The sequence below is a fragment of the Chelon labrosus genome, assembly GCF_963514085.1.
Source record: "Chelon labrosus genome assembly, chromosome: 18".
NCBI classification, from domain to species: domain Eukaryota; kingdom Metazoa; phylum Chordata; class Actinopteri; order Mugiliformes; family Mugilidae; genus Chelon; species Chelon labrosus.
Genome location: NC_140351.1, coordinates 25,083,919 through 25,101,302, shown reverse-complemented (window position 1 = coordinate 25,101,302; position 17,384 = coordinate 25,083,919). Strand labels below are relative to the sequence as shown.

Below are 17,384 nucleotides of genomic sequence, written 5' to 3'. Positions count from 1 at the left end.
CTTCAACTTCAACGTGAGTTGCTCATTTCCAGTCACTACTGGGGATGAGAATTGATTAGATTTGAGCAATATCAATACCACTATAAATTCTGCTTTGGCTGATCCAGTTCCTTATTGATTCCCTTATCAATTTCTGATCAGTTTTCTGTGTGTTAAAAAGTAGTCCTAGGCATAGTTTTCAAGTTTATTGCTGAAGTGCTTAGTTTTATTGTCTGTTAGACTGTACAAAGAGTAGACGCCATGACAGCTCCTGAAAAGTTAAGCTAAAGCAAGTAGAGCTCCCCCTGGTGTCTGACTGCAGTATAGGTCATAAACTCCACCTCCTCCATGTAAGTGGACGAGACTTAAAAAGTTGACAATAATATCAAATTTTAACCCCAATTTTAACCCCAAGAAATAACCCCTGGTCCAAAATCTATGACTAATTAGTCATTTGGTCATCAACACCACTGATTTAGATTAACATGTTTAAAAACATTGTCTCATTAAATTTTGATGATCAATTGCAAATTTACAGAAACCTGTTTTGGTTTTGGTCATTGAGATGTGTACTTCCATGACTCCCAGCTCTTGGATGACATTTGGTTATTTGGATGAGTTTCATGTTCCCCTCAGGATACATTTAAATTACTTTGCTTTTTTGATAATTTGGTTTCAGACCAACTACCTACAAAACTTAAGACACAGCCTTCAGTCTAAGCTGTACTTTGAGGTTAGAGTTAATTAGCAAATGTTACCACACAAACAGCTGGTTGACAGCAGGAAATAAACCGAGGTCTTCTCCCTTCAGAGGCTTTGAGGCTTTGAGTATAACAGCGCAGAGTTAGCAGAGTCATTGTTTACCTTCCCATTATCAGTACATTTCAGGTGAATTTGAGAATCTATTTGATAACCAAAAGTGCTTATTGTTACTGAAGATAATGAGGATGATTAGAGGACAACTGAAGAAGTTTGGCTTCAGAGTTATGAGTTGAAAAAGAACTTTTCTTTAAACTTTGAGTCACCAACTTCCTCCTCTGTACCCAAGCCAACCTCTTGTCTAACCCTCACTCTTCTGTTTCTCTCACCATTTGTCACTCACACCTTTTTCTTTTCTCTCTCTCATTCCTGTCACATTCTGTTCATCATTATCTTATTTTTCTGTGCTGGTTTCTTTCTTTTTTGCACTTTTCTCTACATCCTTTAATCCTTTTATTTTTCTACAAACCATCTTTATTTCTCTCTTATCTCATCCTGCTTATTGGCTGGTATTAACTGCTTCCTTTTCTACCATATCTGTTCTCTCTCCTTTTTCTTTTGGCTTCATTCTCTCCTTCTTTCTCATGTTACTAACTTCTTTTTCTTCTCTTAATACTGTATAATGCATTCCATACTGTATATATTTAATAACACTCACAGTAACATGCATATATGTATATGTAGGTGCATATTTACAGTGTGTTGTGCTATCTGGCACCAGGATATGAGCAACAGATCGGACTTGTTTGTCCAGATGCTTAACTGGATTGAGATCTGGGGAATTTGGAGGCCAAGTCAACGCCTCAAATTCCTCGTTGTTGTGCTCCTCAAACCATTCCTGAACCATTTTTGCTTTGTGGTGGGGCACATTATCCTGCCGACAGAGGCCACAACCATCAGGGAATACCATTTCCGTGAAAGGGTGGACATGATCTACAACAATGCCTAAGTAGGTGGTATGTGTCAAAGTAACATGCACATGGATAGCAGGACCCTGTGCTCCAGCAGTTGGAGCTTTCAGCAGTGGACAAGGGTCAGCATGGATGCCCTGACTGTTCTGCAGCTATGCAGCCCCATATGCAACAAACTGCGATGCACTGTGAAAACATTCTTCAGCAACCTGATCTACAATAGCTCGTCTGTTGCATCGGACCAAACAGGCCACTCCCCACTTCACCACTGTCACTGCCTTGGACCCCTTTTGATAGATACTGACCGGGGGACACTCCACATGAGCTGCAGTTCTGGATACGCTCTGACCCACTCATCTAGCCATCACAGTTTGGCGCTTGTCAAACTCACTAAAATCCTTACTCATTTTTCCGGCATCTAACACATCAACTTTGAAGAAAAAATGTTCACTTATTGCCTATTGTGTCCCACCCACTAACATGTTTTGTGATGAATATATAATCACAAGTTATTCACCTTATCTGTATTTATGGATGTTTAGATGTATAAATGTATGTATGAATGTATTTATATGAATATCTATACATCTATACTGTATTTGTGGGTATGTTGACTATCCATACTGCATATACAATCTATATATTAGTATTCATTTTTTTGTATACTATTATTGTAAGATACTAACTTACTTAATACAGTAGCCGTGTCCTGTACAATAACCTTAGCTTGTGGCCTGTTATTGATTTAATTTTGCACTTTTTGCTATTTACACTTCTGGTTAGATGCCAAGCAGCATTTTGTTGTGTATGTACCTGTACTATAGGCAATGACAACAAAGTTTAATCTAATCTTCTCGTTTCCTGATTTTGATCCCATCTTTCCCTTTATCTTTTCCACCACTTACTTTATCTGTTATCTGCGCCATTCTCCTCATTCCATCTTCCTCACCTTCTGTTTTGCCACTCTCTCCTTTATCATCTAATACCCATCTGTCCCTTTCCCCCTCTCATTTATCTTCTTCTCCCTTTTCTCTTTTTGCCTATCCTCCTTTTTGCTTCACCTCTCCTGAACTGCCTCCTCCTTAAGGTCTGGCTCTCCATGCAGATGCTAGCCGCGTACTCGAATCCTTAGATAGGTTTTAACGGTTAGCTTGAGCTAACTGAAGCCCTGTTCAGACCTCACATTAACAATCGACATGGGCAATCTGATTGCACCTGTCCAGGTCCAATACCTGTGTTCACACCTAGCATCAAAACGTGTTTACAAGTATTTTCCCGGGCAGCATGTGAGATCTGATCTCAGTTTGTTTGTATGCAAATAAGCACAAACACCATCTGGACAGCAGAGTATTGTAACAGCTGCTGTCTCTAATGGATCTCTACGTACAGCTGAATTAAAACCATGAACAGCTATTTGTTGTGTGTGTCATGACTTGGGGAGATGATACATATTTTTGAGCAAGCTTTAAAGTTTCTCACTGAAATCACCCACATTAAGTTATTATGTATTTGTTGATCTCCCCCCAATGTTATCTTACAGACAAATTGGAAATGAACCCTGAAAATGTTCATACACACTATAATGTCACAGCTAGTCAAATCTCTGGTAATAAAGGGAAATAAAGACACCGAAATATGTAACTTAGTTACAAATGGCTCCCTACACATCAACATGATCGCATCAGTTATTAACCACATGATGATTTCTTAATGCCAGAATCACACAGTGATTGGCACAGTGTACTGGCACAGTGTACTATTAAATAATTCATTTGTTGATTCTTGTTTACATTTATTATTAACAGCTACAAAAATAAAATATTGTCAAAGGCTCTCATTCCGCAAAAACACACCTGTTGAGTAGGTAGTCTTCAGTGTGACCCGGAATCATTATGTGTTCACACTACAAAATGAATCAGATTAAATGTGTCCCAGACCACCTCCACATGTGGTCTGAGATTGGATCAATCAAATGTGTCCTCAATGCGTCCTGGGTGTGTTTCATCTCACTGCTGAGTCGGATGTTAATGCATGGTCTGAATGGGGCCCAAGTTAGACGATGACACACACACACACACGTGCGCGCGCGTACACACACACAGTGTTGTCATGGCTGTGTCATTCAGTGTTTGTCAGCATCCTGCTCTCAGGGTGGACAGTCAGACACTAGTCTTTTCTGACATGTGATACAACTCTGCAGTACAACATACCAGCAGCAAGATTCTGACACATGATGAGACACACTCAGGACATAATATCTTGCAGGGACATTTTAGCAACCACCAAAGGTTTTTGGTTATACATAAAGACACATATTTGTGCTGCCCCTAATTAGAACGTCATAAACAATATGATGGAAGATTTGGAGGAGGGCTGGCATTTTAAGGCCCAGCCACACCAAACCTACATCAAAGAACAACCAGCAACGAAGGTCAACAATTACATCGCCTCATGCCTCCAAAAAGTTGCATTTGGATGCACCACAAAGACTACAACCCACAACCAACTGGTACATAAATTCTGCACCTGAGAGGTAGGCTAAGCTAGGAAGAGCTATCGACTGTTGTACGGAGCTGGCCCATGCTATCAGTTGATCTACACTTTATTCATTCTAGATCATCATGTTGTTGTGAAAATATTTGTGAGAAGAGACTTTCATCATTTCCTATTTTTCTTTTCCTGCTCTGGTTGTCTTAGCTGATCAGCCAGAGTGATCTCTGTAACTCTGGCAACTCATTCCACCATCGATTCAACATGCTTAATCAGCTGAAAATGCATTGACAGAGGTCCGACTAGTGCCAACGATGCAGGACACAAAGTGTCAGAGTAATGTAGTCACAGTTGTGTGCATTACAAACAGGAGCTTGTAACTGAAAGTTCAGCAACGATTAATGGTGCCGGTGTGACAAAGAGCAGAAAGAACAGCACCTACCTGTAGCCGACATTATACTTTAACAAGCTCACATGACGGCTTCATTTTCTTTTTATGGTAATAAATCAAGTCTATGTGTTGCCTCCATTTTCATTCAGAAGATGAAATTTTAATTTAAAATACAAAGGCGTGGTTTAAAGGATTTAAATGATAGAAGTAGCCTCTGAATGTAGAAAAACATGTCATTTCAGATGCAGTTGTTTCAAATGAAAAAATTAAATGAAACACACTAAAAACTGGACTAAAACCACTGACTAGAGCAGAGTATATTACAAACCTAAATCCCTTCTAAATGTGGCTGCAGTTAAACAAGAAATCATAAAATCTTTGTTTCAGAATATGCAAATATGAAACGTGTGCAACAGGAGGGTCCATTTTCCTACAGGTGTGCAGATTTTAACAGTGAAATACCTTTAAAGGACGAACAACTAACAGCAATTAAGAACTTTTTCGAGAATAGCTTAATGGCTTAATGTCACATAATCCGTTGCTCTGATTGGTTGGAGGTCTATCCGTTGCGTGAGGTATTTTTTCCTCTGTATCAGTTTAAACATACCTAGTGAGGCACAATGCATGACCTGATGCTAACTAATACTGCCGACTATCTGGACACCTATCGCAACACAAATAATGCATCTGTGTATGATCCACAGCGGGAATGACCAACTGGATACTCAAGTCATAAGTTGAAAAAACGGCTACAAAAAAGCAAATATTTGCATAAATAAAAACCACAAACCAAGCCCATTTTTCTTGTAAAGAAGAGAATGTGTCGACTCACCCTGCGTCGCTGCTGTTCCCACAGATTAAGGCATCCTTAGCTCCCTCCACTTTGTAGAAGTTGTCTAGAAAAAAAAGAGACGTGAAAATCAGTTTCCGATCCAGTTTTCTTAAACTATAAATAAGTCTGATAATTACTTTCAGAGAATCCTCCCCCTTCTCCTCCTACAGAGGCTCGGAGGTGTCATTGTATTTTGATGGGGCTGCTCATCAGGACTGAAGGGGCTTTGAGTGACGAGTCCCTAGTTTCTCCGTGTTTTGCAGTAGTACAGGTCTAATGAACAAGAATGCATGAAAATGCTTGTGCACCTTTACAGTAAGTGACAACATGCAATTACAGAAAATTACATTGAGCTCTGCTTCTGAACAGCCTTCTGTGGTGTGTTCACACAAAGCTGCAAATGTCAGAGTGAACTAACCCAAGTCCAAACCAGTTTACATCAATGCAGTCGATCCTGACTCATATTTTACATGTAATGAACACTTGGAAGGAATTGAATAAAAAATAACTAAGTATAGAAAATGAAAGTGACGCGATTGAATCCAGTGAGAATCATGTCGTCTGTACTGTTTTTATGCAGATGTCTACTATAGAGAGGGCTTAGACACATAGTGTAAAGACAGTCACCTGAAGATCAAGATGATAAAAACCAGAGAACCAAAGTTACGGCCCTCCAGACCTGGTTGTCATCTAGGGGTAGGGAGTGAAGAGGGTGGACTTCAGTTAAATATTTCCATGAAATTTGGTCATCACTAGCGTATGAATTCTTGTTTTTGTGAGGTAACAGTGGATGCATCTTAATTTGGATCAGTTCTTTTGAGAACGTCTCCCTCCGCAGGTCCTGACATATCACATATGGTGCAAACTTAATGCTCTCTACCACGGAGGATTAAAACTGTTTCGTTTTTCAAGTGTCAGACAACTCAGAATATTTTGATTTTTTATCTACCTCTTTCACAACATTTTTTTCTCATCTGAATACAAGGACATGTAGTTTTGTACAATTATAAAACTCACCATTTGTTTCCAGAAAAAAAAAAAAAAAACAAGTATGTGCAATGTTGAATGCTGAAGCAACAGCTTTATAATTCCTCACCCATGGAAACTAACAATGGTCAGATCAGTTCAGTTCAGACAGCCCTTTTGATGTTTTCGGGTATCACAATGGAAGTTAGTGCTCAGTTCTCTGGCTGACTGGCTAGCTGGCTGTGTTACCACGGGATCAATAAGCTCATCAAACTCAGCTTGTGTGTTTTTGCCTGGTTAGAAACCGTCTGTGCAGGAGGCCATAAAACCCAAACCATTAAAGCAAACACGGTTTGCTGAGCATTTATTCAATACTTAAATCTGACCACAAGCAATTTCCAAGTACATTAATACACTTAAATGTCGTCACGTGGAGTCCTTCAGGTACTCCTCCATCCCACTCAAGAACAAAAGTATCAACGGTAACAAGCTCTGACACTTTTAATGCATGTCTGCAGGAAGAAAACAAGCACTTCTTAGCTGCAGTAGTTTGAGGATGTAGTGGTTTGAGAATAAATGTTTTTAATCATCCATGCTGGGAAGAATCACACTAGCTCCAGAGCAGTGCTGAAAGTGGGAGATTTCAGTGTATGGATATTTGTGAATTTGGTGACAACAAATAGAAGATTTTTCTAGGTTTCAAGGTTTTTCAAGGTTTTGTTTAGGTTTCAAGCTAAATGAGTCTTCAGAAAAGTTCATGTGGATACCAGATAGAGAACTTAAACTGTGGAGGTCAAGAACTACCTCAAAACCAAGGTTGAACTTAAGGCCTGCTCAGACCTTGCATTAAGGTCCAGTCTGGGCTATCTGATGGCCAGTTTTAGGTACGTGTGTCCAGACCTGGCAATAACACGCACCTCCAATTGCGTCTCCACATCCGATCTCAGTTCCGCGCTCTGTATGCAAATAAACCCAGACATCATCTGTAACAGCTGCTGTCCCTAATGGATCACTACTGCTGCTCCAGAACACAGAATGCAGAAATGTGCAGACACATGCGACCTAAACCACCTCCAAATGTCGTCAGAGATAGGATCTCTCAAACACGATCTCAATGCATACTGGGGGTGTTAATAAATATCATACATTAAATTATATAACAGAGCTGGTCAATTAAAGGCCTGGTAGTCAATAACATCTACAGGAGCACATCAAACTAGAGGCTGAACACGTATTTCTCACTTTCTCTGTCAATGTTTTTTCTCTTTTTTACACTGTAAATTCAGTATGTAGAACATTCAGAGCTACATCACTAAACAAAATTCACTCAATTTAACTAAACTACTAACACATGTAAGACTATGATCAAATGATGAATAAATTTTAGTCCAGATTAAACTGCAGACTGAGATCATACTTTCAGCCAGATGCAGAATTGCAAAAGACTAACCACTTCACCACATTATGTGGCAGCTGGGAGAGTGAGAACATGTTTGTGGAGATGAAAGCAGTTGCTTTACTGTTCACACAGTGCTGACATAGATAATCTAGTTAAACTGGGCTCAGTGTGTTCAAATTGATATCTCTTACTTTGAGAAGGCATGAGTTGCTGCCACATGTTAAGTTTTGCTTCGCAGTGGCAACAGGCTAACCGTGGCAACGTTTTCTAGTTCCTCCTGAGGGATCCTGAGGCTTCCCCAAGCGAGATGAGACATGTAATCTCTCCAGCTAATATTTGGCCAATCCTGGAGCCTCCTTCCACTCAAGTAACACCTCGCTTAGGGTAGATCCTCTCCTCACCCTCTCTCTAAGTCTGAGCCCAATCACTTTACAGAGGAACCTTATTTCAGCTGTCACTGCCCAAACCTCATGATGAACTGTGAGGGTTTGAATGACTGATTAATTGAAAGTCTCGCTGTATGGCTCAGCTCCCTGCCTCCACTACACTAGCATTACTTCTGCAGCCTCGGCTCTCAGCATCAAAATACCTGTCCATCCTGTGGTCCATTTAACTGTCACCAAGAGATACTTGAAGTCCTTGGCTTGGGACAGCAACTCTCCGACAAGTTGGAGAGAACAGTTCAACTCATAAAACTGATTTGACTTAAAGTGTACTATGCACGTAAGATATTCAAGCTACTAAATCAAACAACACTCTATGCCAGCCTTTCACACTTACAGTTCCTTTCACTGATCCAGTGAATGCTTTTCATTGCAGTATACTTCACCACATTGTATAACATAATACAATCTCTTATTTCCTAATGTGCCATGCTTGGTTGGGAGGCCTAAAACAAGTGGAGTGTGTTTCATTCCAATTTCTGACCCAGTATCTTTCCTATTTCTAATAATACATTAGAGCAGTACCTTTGCAGCTTATGACTTGACCAAAGACAATGAGTTAGAGCATCAATTTATGTCTTGCATTTAAGGCACATGGGTGAAAAGGTAGTGTTGAATTTATTTCTGTGGTTAGGGATGCATTCTGTGTATAGCTGTATGACATTGGTATAATTGCAAATTAATTTAGCATTTCCCCGCACATCATTCCATTCACAGTCATCAGTTGTGACAGAAAGATCCCTTTCCCATTGAAAGTCCTTGTAAGGTGTCAGTTACGTCAGCACAAGTGAACTTATAGAATGAACTGATAGACATCTTCCAGACCGGTTAAACAACAATTTCTCAAGAGAAGGTATTTATATATTTTTTTATATAATTATGAAAGAACAATTTGAATCAACTAATTTCAAGTAGGGTCCCTGTGATCTGTGGCTTCATTTACAAGGCAAAGTAAATTCACTGAACTTAAGAACTCAACAGCTTAGACACACAAATACACACATTTTAAATAACCCTTTGAGGGAACGGAAAATGAATGAACATTAACACAGCTAGACTTTTAACGCTCACATTTATTTTAAAATGATTGTAACTAGCCACTAGATGCGTCAGCACCTACAAAAATCCATAAATAGAGTCATCACCATGTTGCCACCAGTTTCATAAGGACGCACATAAGTTTTCTGTCTCACTTTTTGTCCTGAGGACACCAACCCTTTCTGTTCTGAAAATCATCGCATCACAAGCAGAAGGTGTATTTTGATCGGGAGAGCTCCAGCATACCCTGATAGATGAGGGCTCTCCGGATCTGATGCAGGACACAGTGACCTTAAATACTGGCATCAAATTTTTATCCATTTCCCTTACGAGAACAACTATTCAAGATACTCATCTTTTATTCAACGCATAATTTGCCATGACCAATTACATAACATTCCAGTAGAAAAATATTCAAATGGGAGCCATGTTCTTATTGTTCTAAATGCTTTCAAGGAAACAAAGGAAGCTGCTGCACCCTGCGAGACAAAGTTTAAAGACTTTTCAGTGAAAACCTGGGCTTGTCAGAGAGAAACAAAGCACTTCCACATTTCAAAGTCTACAAAGACAACAAAAGCTGTGCTCCTCTTTCCATTACTGTGGCTGAACACATACAAAGTTTTCTGACAAACAGAAGCGGGTTCTGTGGCGCTACTGTTTGGCTCTGACCACGTCTGACCGCCACTGCACCAAAGGCACTTAAGCTTTTTAGTAGCCCAGCCATTCATTCGGTATCAAGTGCATCTGGGAGGCTACATCCCCCCCAAAAAACTTCTGAAGTCTGGAGTGCTTTTGTTCACGAGCTCAAAGTAACCATGAAGGCTTTATGCAGCACCAAGATTAGTCACTGAGGCATTCGGTCCCTAGACAAAGCAGATAGGAACAGTGTACTAAGTCATTACCTGAACTTCATCATTCAGGTTTCTGCCCCCCACCTCCCCCACCCCACCCCACACACGCACACAAATAAATGCATATAAGCCCATGGGCTGACATTTAATAAAGGATTTTTTCCGAGCGACCCCCATCTGGGAAGATTTTACAGAGCTGCAGAAACTTGGAAAATTGTCTCTACGGGACGTCGAGAGAGTGGGCTTAATTTCATTTCTTTTTAAAAGTAGAGAGCAGCAAATTACTGTGTCAAGCCTAAATACACCTCCCTCCGGCCCTCAGATTTTTTTTCATCTGCAAACCTGCAGGTATAGCAGAGACAGCAAGGAGAGCTATTGGTCAAAGCAAATTAGATTGAGAGTTAATTTGTACACCCACGGGGCAAAGATATCAGTCATCCATTCATTTATTGTCAAAATGAATTTACGCTCATTCATCAAAACCAAACTTAATAATGCAACTATAAAAGAGCAAAACAATAAAATGTGTTGATCTTATCACTTTCATGTTTTTACCTCCTCATCCTACCCAAAAGAAATGCTCCAGCTGTGGCCATAATTTGTATTTGCTGGGAAAGATGCAATGTAGCCTGAATACATTTCATTCATTTTTTGGTGACTGACCCACGCTAGACTCATGTGCCCAGCAGATCCACCACTACAAATTATATTTGCGGTGGTAGATCTTAATATTTCTCAATTTAAACTACAAACTCTAAAAGGTTGATCCTAAATCTTAGTGGAGACCATCCTAAAACATGTCGTCACAATTGTGAGGATTTTGAATAGTTTTGGATGAACCAACAAGATGTGCGTGAACAGCTGGCCATATACATTTGATGTGGATATTCACGCTTCTCCAGGGATGAACCATAATAAATCTGGTGACTAACTTACCAAAACGTAAATGCACATCTTCATCTTGACTGCAAATGACCAACTTCCAATTATCCCTTGGACATACACAACACGCGGAGTAATTTTTGTTTCAGTGGCTTCCACGAGAAGACCTTAACATGCCAAGAAGAGGAGCTGGAACCAAAGAACCGCCTTGAACTTCCAAAATAAAGGACAAGGCAGGTGATATTCTATTTATTTATTTATTTTTTTTATATTTAATTTCTGATTTTACTTTCTTTGGCTCAGCAGAGGAGTCCACATTTGGTGACGTAGTGAGCATTTCTAGTAGTTTCTGATCAGTATTAGGGACACCTGTGCTTCTTGCTGATATGCTTTTAAAAGCAGGCTCACTGGGAGGAGATTTCATGGGTCTCACTAATGATCAAAAAATTGCGATATCTCCAGACGCTTTTTTCAAAGAGGTTACTGCTGTATGAAAGTTGAATCACTTCCTGTGTCCTGTATCCATTTTTGTCAGCTCACCAAAAGGGAAATGGCTTGAACGTGATGTCTGCTGATATTAATTCATTGAACCCTCCAACAAGGAGCAGCAGGAGCGGCTGCTGCTGTCAGTCCAGACAGGACAAACATGGCTTGATGGGAAATGTTTAGCGTGGGCAACATCCACCATTGATCTCCCGACTGACGGCTGTTTTCAGACCAGCCAAACGGGCCGAGCTTTAGCGCAGCAGCCTCGGCTCTCAGGTTTCTCGGCAGCTTTTAGAGGTCGATACAGGAGCCTGCGGGGGGCATTTGTTTGATGTGATGGACGGCAAAGCAAACTGGAAATGAATAAACAGACGGTACATTAGCAATAGGCAGGATGTCCCGACAAACCCCTTTACTGTAAACTCAAAGTTCCCTTTATTTTAACAGAAGTGGAATAGTAAATCTCCCTTACTTCTTTAGTTCTTCCTCTTAATAAATGGCTATAAGAGTGATATCATCAAAGTAGCGGAGGAAGGAGAAAATCAAAATAACAGGAAGATGTTCTCTTGATTTAAAATATTGATTTGAAAACGGCCTACCACTCACCAGACAGAAAGTATTAATTTGTCTGCTGTCTTACAGGTACAGGCTTTGTCATTAGGAAAGCGGGAGCCACATCCTGCTGTTTTTTAAAGACAATGAAATTACTGCAAAAAAATGGAATCTTCATTTCTGATTTTACTAAAAAAAAAAGTTTTACTGGATTTCTCATATAAATGTGTCTGCAGGTCAATGCAGAAGTGCCAAAAACTACAGTTCCACTAATGTCCACTAGAGGCTTCAAGCTCGAGTCAATCCCCATAGAAGTCCATGTTAAAAACTTTATAGCAGAAATAAACATGGTTACAGTCTGGTACAAGAAATGTACAACTGTAACTGAAAAGGACAACTGTAAGGGCCTGATTTCTTTTCCCTTGAAGATGCTTGCACTCTGAGTGTCAGGTGATGGATGGAAGCCGCTAGTGGTCTTGGACCTGTGCTTATCACAACCCTCTTATTTTGGCTCATTTAAAATAGAAATAAAGCCTGGCTGCATTGCTGCAATTAATAATGGAACTCCCCAGATACGTGTACTTCAGATACACTATATTACCAAAAGTATTCGCTCACCCATTCAAATGATCAGAATCAGGTGTTCTAATCACTTGGCCTGGCCCCAGGTGTATAAATTCAAGCACTCAGGCATGCAGACTGTGAAACAAGACATTTGTGAAAGAATGGGCCGCTCTCAGGAGCTCAGTGAATTCCAGCGTGGAACTGTCATAGGATGCCACTTGTGCAACAAATCCAGTCGTGAAATTTCCTCGCTCCTAAATATTCCACAGTCAACTGTCAGCTCTATTATAACAAAATGGAAGCGTTTGGGAAAAACAGCAACTCAGCCACGAAGTGGTAGGCCACGTAAAGTGACGGAGAGGGGTCAGCGGATGCTGAAGCGCATAGTGCAAAGAGGTCGCCGACTTTCTGCACAGTCAATTGCTACAGAGCTACAAACTTCATGTGACCTTCAGATTAGCCCAAGTACAGTACGCAGAGAGCTTCATGGAATGGGTTTCCATGGCCGAGCAGCTGCAGCCAAGCCACACATCACCAAGTGCAATGCAAGGCGTCGGATGCAATGGTGTAAAGCACGCCGCCACTGGCCTCTAGAGCAGTGGAGACGCGTTCTCTGGAGTGATGAATCACGCTTTTCCATCTGGCAATCTGATGGACGAGTCTGGGTTTGGAGGTTGCCAGGAGAACGGTACATTTCAGATTGCATTGTGCCAACTGTGAAATTTGGTGGAGGAGGAATTATGGTATGGGGTTGTTTTTCAGGAGCTGGGCTTGGCCCCTTAGTTCCAGTGAAAGGAACATTGAATGCTTCAGGATACCAAAACATTTTGGACAATTCCATGCTCCCAACCTTGTGGGAACAGTTTGGAGCGGGCCCCTTCCTCTTCCAACATGACTGTGCACCAGTGCACAAAGCAAGGTCCATAAAGACGTGGATGACAGAGTCTGGTGTGGATGAACTTGACTGGCCTGCACAGAGTCCTGACCTGAACCCGATAGAACACCTTTGGGATGAATTAGAGCGGAGACTGAGAGCCAGGCCTTCTCGACCAACATCAGTGTGTGACCTCACCAATGCGCTTTTGGAAGAATGGTCAAAAATTCCTATAAACACTCTCCTCAACCTTGTGGACAGTCATCCCAGAAGAGTTGAAGCTGTAATAGCTGCAAAAGGTGGACCGACATTATATTGAATTCTATGAGTTAGGAATGGGATGGCACTTCAGTTCATAGAATGAGTAAAGGCAGGTGAGCGAATACTTTTGGTAATATAGTGTATATGTAAGTTAATTGTAAGTATTATTGAAATGTTGACCTGGTGGCTGAAGAAGTTAGCTAGCAGCGGTTGTGTTAATGACGCTAATGGGAGATATCCACGGTTATGAGTCTAGAATTTAGAGTTATGAAACTTTCAAATCAACTGTGACTGGGTGAAGTTGGAAAATATTATGTAATGTGTATGTGTCTTGCTGACGTTACTTTTTCCAAACGAGGAATGGAACAGTAATGGAACGTTAATGACAGACTTGGCCCAATGTGGTAAAAAGTGGTGTGCTGTGTTCAGTTACAGTAAAATATTCATGTCACATAGCAGCATGGATCCAGACATAACATCAGCCTAGATGTCGTCATACTGTGTGCAGATGAACATCATGTCTTGTAGAACATGTGCAGCGACTCACAGGCACTTCAACAATTTGGTGAGAGAAAAAGCCAACGTGCAGCTCAGGTTTCATATGACAACAGCGTTAAGTGCTTCCTTAACCCCGACCTCGACCTCGTCTGTGTGTGCCTGCCTGTGTATACCAATGTCCACACAACGTATATTATGTTCTCGGCCGACATGCCTCACATGTCAAACTGTATGCACCGGGTGACCCAGTGTGACCTCTGCATGTGTGTTTGTGATGCCTTGTATGTACTCTGCCCAGCTGAGCCGCCTGCACACACATCACGGCCCTGACAGTGTGTGTCCCTTCACTGACGTCAGCTGTAACCACAGTGCCAACATGACATTGTCCAGTCCATTTAGGGAACACCAGTCACGGCAGCAGCACGACAAACACAACCTCCTCTCTGCAGAACATACTAGAAGCAGGTCCTTCTCTGCTGTCACTGTCTTACCTGACTCACATCCAACAAGAGCTGCTGCTCTTTGAAATGTCCCTTTAATGTTGCCCTTTCTGCGAAATACACCAGGATTTTATAAAACATGGCCACTTCAACTTTTATTTCATGAAATGTGGGGTCTGCCCAGCAATTATTTATTTGTTAAATTATTAAAATGTCGCAAGTATTATTGAATGGACACATGAATGGACATGGTCCATGAGTTTTCTTGAAGACGTTTCATCCAAGTAGCTTCATCAGTTTAGAAATTTAGGTTTAAATTTGAAACAGAGAAATTAAACAGATACCCCGGAAAAGTGAGGGGAAAAGAAATCCTGAAATAAAAGGCAAGAAAAATCCTACCATTCATCTACATGAAAACACCTACTACACCAATCTTGAAAATGACTGCATTCATCTTTCACAAAAAAAAGATTGGAATCTAAATATACATTTTGCCCTGAGCTCAGCCTTCAAGGCATCATTTCCTCATGGGATGCGTACAGCAGAGCAAAGTTTGACAAAAGGCGTTCTCAAATCCAACAAAGCCAGGCTGAGCCAATCACACCATAACAACGACAAATTTGCTTCGAACGAAGCTGAAAGATTGATCCTCACCTTCATTATTGATGAAGTCTTCAAGGGATCGCCAGGTCTTGTTGTTGCAGAAGAAAGTGGTGTTGGGCAACAGGGTGTCGTTGATGCAGTGCTCTGTGCTACGGACACATTTCTGCCGCAGGTTCCCCATGAAGAGCTGCAGGCCAATGAGGGCGAAGACGCTCAGGCAAAACACCGTGAGGATCATCACGTCAGCGAGCTTCTTCACCGACTGAATCAGAGCGCCCACGATGGTCTTCAGGCCTTCAGGACCGTGGCCAGGGACGTACAAAGGATTAGGACCGTTTTTGACTGAGTATGTCATTCAAACTAAATAAAAGCACCGGTCCATGGAAAATTCAACAGCTAGTTTAAACAGGATGTCTATCTTGAAACCACTTAAAGTATCTCTAAAACCATAGATCACTTTCCATAAAGATGGCTGCCAGATATCATTGAAGCTCCCCTCCTCATAATTCCAAATGCTTCACTTCATCAAAGCCAGTGCCAAATATTAATTTTTAAATAAACTTCTGAGGTAAGAAGCAGCCATCGTTATGAATAAGAGGTAATAAATACAAAAAAAATAAAATAAAAATGCATTGGAAATATTAAATAATTAAATCAAGCCAACTGAAATGAAACGTTGCTGTTGGGTGAAGGCCTTAAGAGATTCCTCCAGCTGAAAATAAAGTTTTACTCCTAAGGTTTTCAACCTTTGGCAGCGTTTCATTGTTTAAAAAGTCACTGTTATTAACACATTGAACACTGACAAAACCAGCAGAGAACACCACAAACCCCTCTTAACACACAGATAGCAACACACACATCCATGTATGGTGGAAACAGCGGGAACAAAACACACTCAGAACACAAAGGGTGCAGACAAGTTGACTGTTATTAGCTGGATCCTACAAAGAAACATTCTCTTTCATACTTCTTATTCTGTGAAAGCACTTTTTCTTTAGTCAGTTCATTAGAAACAGACACAACTTAGCTGCAGAAATCCTCACAGTGTCTAACAGAATCATTGTTGCCGTGGAAGCGTCTGTAAACTAATGAGCTGCTGCAGTTATGACATGCGTGCATGTTGCATCTACTCTCCTATAACATGGCCACTACCATGGCATGTCATGTTAGCGCTGCATGCTAACATGCACAGTGGAGACATACAGAGGCTAGTCAGCATCGGTACTGAAGAGAGAATTCCACATTATAAACTTTGGTTGGGTTTAAAGTTTGATCCTCTGTTGTCCACTTACAACCAACTACCAGGAAGACGTCAGAGCTTCTTTCTGCATACTACCTGTGTGCACTTTCTTGAAATGTCTCTTATAAAGCAGCTGTGACAGTGTTTAGTAGGTAGTATGCAGGATGAGACTTCAAACACAACCACTTAGTGCTTCCAGCAGGCTCAGACCAGGAGGGGTGCGTTTGATATTCACTCCCCTGCGTTCGCTTTCTCACCTGGGATGACAGAGATGGTTTTGAGCGCTCGCAGCACCCTGAACGTCCTTAAGGCTGACACATTACCCAGGTCCACAAACTCAGTCACATATCTGCAACAAGCCGGGAGACAGAAGCACAAGAACAGACACACACAGAAGGGTATGACCACACTGAACAACAAGCCAACACAGAGGGAGAGAAAGATGGAGAGAGACAGAGAGAGATACAGTAGAGACAGGCCAGGTCGGACGGCAACGGTGGAGGTTCAAGCCAGAGACTATTGAGAAGAGAAAATCAAATATTTAAAGCTTTTCACGTGGATATAAACCGGAGAAAGACTATTATTTAAAATGATAATAATAATAATCATTTTCTTTTACCTGATAATATCACAAAAAACAGTAAATGATAAGGTGCAAGTGAAGTGGACGCAGCCTCCAAAGAAGTGAAAGTTAATTGGTTATTTTGCGACATCGACGGAGACAATCACATCTATCAAACATGTCAAAGAACTTCGGTTAGGTTTAAAAAAATTCCGATTCAAATTGATCTTCATTTGAAAGATTTGTAAACGATTCATAAAATCCTTGGACTGATATTTTGTAAAAATCTAAAAAAAAAAAAAAAATAGTTTCAAAACTGAAATATCTTGATCAAATCGAAACTTTGTGAATATAAAACAAATT

The 17,384-nt window shown here is 40.8% G+C and overlaps 1 protein-coding gene across 1 annotated transcript in view; it reads right to left on the bottom strand.

Moving 5' to 3' along the window:
• LOC311503439 (sodium channel protein type 3 subunit alpha-like) overlaps nucleotides 1–17,384 on the bottom strand; it is a gene marked incomplete at its 5' end in the record, with an annotated part of 157,899 nt that overhangs the window by 121,756 nt on the left and 18,759 nt on the right. The window contains 3 exons of the mRNA XM_084566154.1: nucleotides 5,363–5,426; nucleotides 15,271–15,513; nucleotides 16,717–16,808. Coding sequence (XP_084422280.1) covers nucleotides 5,363–5,426; nucleotides 15,271–15,513; nucleotides 16,717–16,808 — 399 coding nt within the window. The remainder of the gene's footprint in view (nucleotides 1–5,362; nucleotides 5,427–15,270; nucleotides 15,514–16,716; nucleotides 16,809–17,384) is intronic.